We start from the raw sequence: 4104 nt of genomic DNA on the forward strand, positions 1-4104 counted from the left end.
GCTCATTTGAATTTCTCCGTGTGAATCCCAATCACCCCAATGTCCAACACCACGAACACGCAGAGAACCCCAGGAGATGACGCGGCGGAGTAAACCCGGCCCCAAAGAACCTTGCCCCGAGCTCGCCGGGGCGAGCCCCCGTGCCTGGAAAAGGCAGCTGGGGGCTTCGCTCTTCGGTTCCGGGCCTGGGGGCGAACCCCGCCCCGGAACCTCCGGCCCGAGGCGGGCTGGATTGGATTTGGGACCCTTAGCTGGAGACCTGGAGGGCGGAAGGGGAAGGAGCAGGGCGCTGGCCCGACTTCTGCTTTGCGTGTTTCATTAGGGGGGAAAAAGCTGTCATGGCCCAAAAGAGCCTGTCCGCTCCCAGGGGGAGTCCGGGCCTCTGCTTGGCAGGTGACTGAGCAGAACCAGCGCCGGCTTACAGGCGCTCGCTCTGTACCTGCCGCTGTTCTGGCGACCCCGCGGGACAGGTGTCCCCGTCATCCGTCAGCCCCCGGCTCTCCTCCCAAAGGAAGTTATCTGAGGGCACGAACTCTCGTTTTGTACCCCATCCTCCCCTGCCTTTCCACCTCCCATCCCCCTCCTCGTCTCCCCAATTCCTCCCAGTTCATCCCGCTCCCTCCACTGCCGCCTCCCCACCTCCCATCCCCCTCCTCGTCTCCCCAGTTCCTCCCAGCTCATCCCGCTCCCTCCACTGCCGCCTCCCCAGTAAGCCGGGCTCCAGCAAGGCTGACACACAGACACGGACACGGACTCTTGACATAGCTGCCCATCTGCTCAATTCAGGGGCCATCTTTATTTTGAAACCGGATCGGCTTGCTCCGGGGCAAAGGGATGGGCGGGGGAAGGGGGGAGGGGGAAGGGGAAGGGGGGGGGGCCGAGCTGCTAATCCTCCGGTGCTGCTCCCGTCCGCCGCGACAAAACTCGTTGAAGAGAAGGATAGTGAAGAGCAGCAGCATCTCGAACACTATGCCCAGTAAGGGCCAGAGCGCGGCAAAGTGGCTGCGCACCTTGAGCAGGACGACAGCGGCGTGGTGGCCCTGGCTGTTGCTGCCCACACAGATGTAGTGTCCAGGGTCCTCGGCCGCGTCCAGGCGTCGGAGGATCAGCTCGCTGCGGTGGCCGCTCTCGGTGATGAAGACGCGCCGCCCGGTGCCGTTGAGCAGCAGCCTGTCGCCGTTGACTTCGTGGTGCCGGTACCAGTCCCAGTAGGAGATGCAGGGGTAAGAGCGGCTCTCGCACGCCAGGATCACGTCCTGGCCCTCCATGGCGCGCTCGATCTTGGGTTTCGCGAACACCTTGGGGGGCTTCTTCAGCCGCTTGGAAGGTTTCGCACAGGCCGGCTTATCCGGGAAAACGAACTGGAATTCTCCTTTGGGGAGCGCCTTGGGGGCCTCGGGGGCCTTCCCGGAGCTGTCGAAGCGGTCCTCCCGGAGCTGCCACGCGTCCCTGAGCCAGCGGCCGCCAGACTTGGCCGTCAAATCCTCCTCGGGCCGGGCCTCTTCCTCCGTCTTGTTCAGGGTGCAGGTGAGGTACAGGTGGGGCTCGAAGGCGACCCCGGTTCTCCATACCGCAGCGGTCCGAACCTCCCAGGGGCTAACCGCCAAGATGCCGAGCACCAGAGCGAGCCCCAGCACCTTGGCCCGGAGGGCGAAGCCCATCGCCCAGACCCCTCCAAAAGGCGCTAACGTTTCCACTTCCTCCGCCCCACCTCCGACCTCCTCTGGCGTCTCCCACAGAATGAGGGTTCGGTGGCCCGACGTTAGTTACTAAGACACCGTTTTTGGAACCCAACGGACGGCGGGCTGACCTCACAATTGATCCTCGAATTATCGATTGCGATTACCGCCTTCTGGGATCCGGCCCGCTCCTGCACAAGGGAAATAACGGTTTTTCTTCTGTTGGGTCCAAATCCTCCCGACTCCCTTGGCGGTTTTCTCGGCAGAGATACTCTTGTCAAGGCCGCCCATCCGCGGAGACACTGACGAGTCTGCCCCTTTCCTCCTCCGGCTCGTTTTACGGATGAGGAAACTGAGGCGAGCATCGTGTAAATACCCGGCTCCGGGTCACACGGCTTGTAAGTGTCCGAGGCCACACTTGAACTCAGGAACGTGAGTGTTTCTGACTCCGGGCCCGACACACTGAAGAGTTCCGCGGTGCCGTCCACAGTCCCCCTCCCAGCCAGACTGCCTTCCCCTGCCGCTCTCTAGCTGGGACAACTTTCCTTCCCATTCGGGGTTTCTTCTGATGACTGAATGGGCTAAACCGAGTGCAGACCTCTAAGAATGTGGCCTTGACCTACGCCCTTAATTGTGCAGCTAAAACTCGCCTAAGATTGTCTCAGAGAAACATTTCCCTGGGGTCCTCCCCCCCACAAAGTACACACCTTCTCCTTCGCATTTAAGTAGCTCATACAATAAAGATTGACTGCTATTCTTTGTTTCTGGACTCTGGAGAAAGTGGAACTCCCCAGCCAATGGGAGAAAAGGTCAGAAGGTGGGGCGGGGGCTTCTGGTCAGGGTCTATGGAGTCTTGTGTTTCACAGCGCGCGATTTGTTCCTCTCCCGACACTTTGTTGGGAGTCGCCCCTTCTCTCCCAATGCTGCCGAGTCCTCGTTGGCTTTTTGACCTTGAGAGTTGCTGCTTTTAATCTGGGCAAGGTTCCAGGTCCCAGACGTGGCTTTCGATTGCAACCTGCCCCAAGAGCCAGCCGTTAGGCCCCCACTCAAGCACTCCCAGGTTTCTCTCTCCGGATTCCCTCAGCTGATGGCGGCCGATGGATGTGCTGGGTCCCATCGGGCTCCGCCACAAACCTTTCAGCTTCCCCGGCGCTCCATTCTACAGGATAGGAGCTGCCTTTCCCCTCAGTGGACCGCTCCATAGCTTCCCCACTGGGGTACTAATTCTGCCCTTTGGGGACAATCATTTGCTAACATTTGGAAAACAGAACTAGTTGGTCTCTCCCCAATCCCTGCAAGGATCTGCAGCCTTAAGGCAGCCCCACTCCCCCTGGTCTCACCAGCCAGGTGGCCTTTCCTCAGGCACTCCAGCTGAGCTCCATTTTCGTTTGACAATAGAAGTAGTTTGAATCCCTAGGGCCTTCCTTCCTAGTGCCTCCCTCCCTCCCTCCCTAGGGCCTCCCTCCCTAGGGCCTCCCTCCCTAGGGCCTCCCTCCCTAGGGCCTCCCTCCCTAGGGCCTCCCCTAGGGTCTTCATAAGAATCGCCTGTGATTTCTGTTACGGGTGCCAACGCCCAGTACATAGAGGGATAAGCCAGCTACAGACGGCACCTGGACCACCCTCCATCCTTAACAGAAGAAAAGGAGGCTCAGAGAAGGCAAGGGACTGTCTGGAGGTCACACAGCTTCTTGGTATACCTTGCAGCTGAGGTAGGAGACCTTCTCATGGTGTTTTTTTTTTCCTGGGGGGGAAGATCCAAAATGCTATAGTACTCCACTGTTTGGGGAAGGCTCGATTGGGCCCAATGTTTTTTTCTTAGTTCCTTTTCATTAAAGCAAACCCAAACGATCCGCTTAGGCATCGGCATTTATTAAATGCCGCCCCGTTCCTTCCCCTAAATACATCACACCTAACGGCTCAATTTTCTGAAATAACTTTTGGGGTTACTGAAGTCACTGAAGGTCCAAAATGGGGGCAGGGGCTGAGTCATCTTGGTTTTCTCTGGACACTAAATGCCCTGGAAGGGGAGAGGACGATCTGCTGAGTCGCTACAGCAGCTGCAGTGGGTTCTGTGGGAATCAGTGGGAGCTGATTCACTTCACTCACTATCCTAGTACCTGTAGGAATGTCCCTCAGCTTCTCTGAGCCTCAGTTTCCCCAGATGTAAAAGTGAGTGAAGGTCCTTGAGACCGTGTCTCCCTGTGTACCGGGTACAAACCCTCAAGTCTAAGGGTGAGGAAGGACAAAGATAACGACCTTATTAAGAGCTCAGTCCAGTAGAGGGAGGAAAAATCAGATTATAATGCAAAAGAGAATGGTCCAATATATCACGTTTCAAAAGGGAGAAGATCAGAGTGGGGAAATCAAGCTAAGGCCAAGAGGAGGGGGATGCGGGATGTGTATGGGGACACACTCAGGTCACTTC

At 57.9% G+C, this 4104-nt stretch overlaps 1 protein-coding gene across 1 annotated transcript; it reads right to left on the reverse strand.

Moving 5' to 3' along the window:
- Nucleotides 1-782: 782 nt before the first annotated feature.
- Nucleotides 783-1661, reverse strand: LOC127543166 (basigin-like). The gene has a single exon (XM_051969183.1). The coding sequence runs from the start codon at nucleotides 1659-1661 to the stop codon at nucleotides 783-785; it is 879 nt and encodes a 292-aa protein (XP_051825143.1).
- Nucleotides 1662-4104: the final 2443 nt, after the last annotated feature.

Source organism: Antechinus flavipes, chromosome X, assembly GCF_016432865.1.
Source record: "Antechinus flavipes isolate AdamAnt ecotype Samford, QLD, Australia chromosome X, AdamAnt_v2, whole genome shotgun sequence".
NCBI classification, from domain to species: domain Eukaryota; kingdom Metazoa; phylum Chordata; class Mammalia; order Dasyuromorphia; family Dasyuridae; genus Antechinus; species Antechinus flavipes.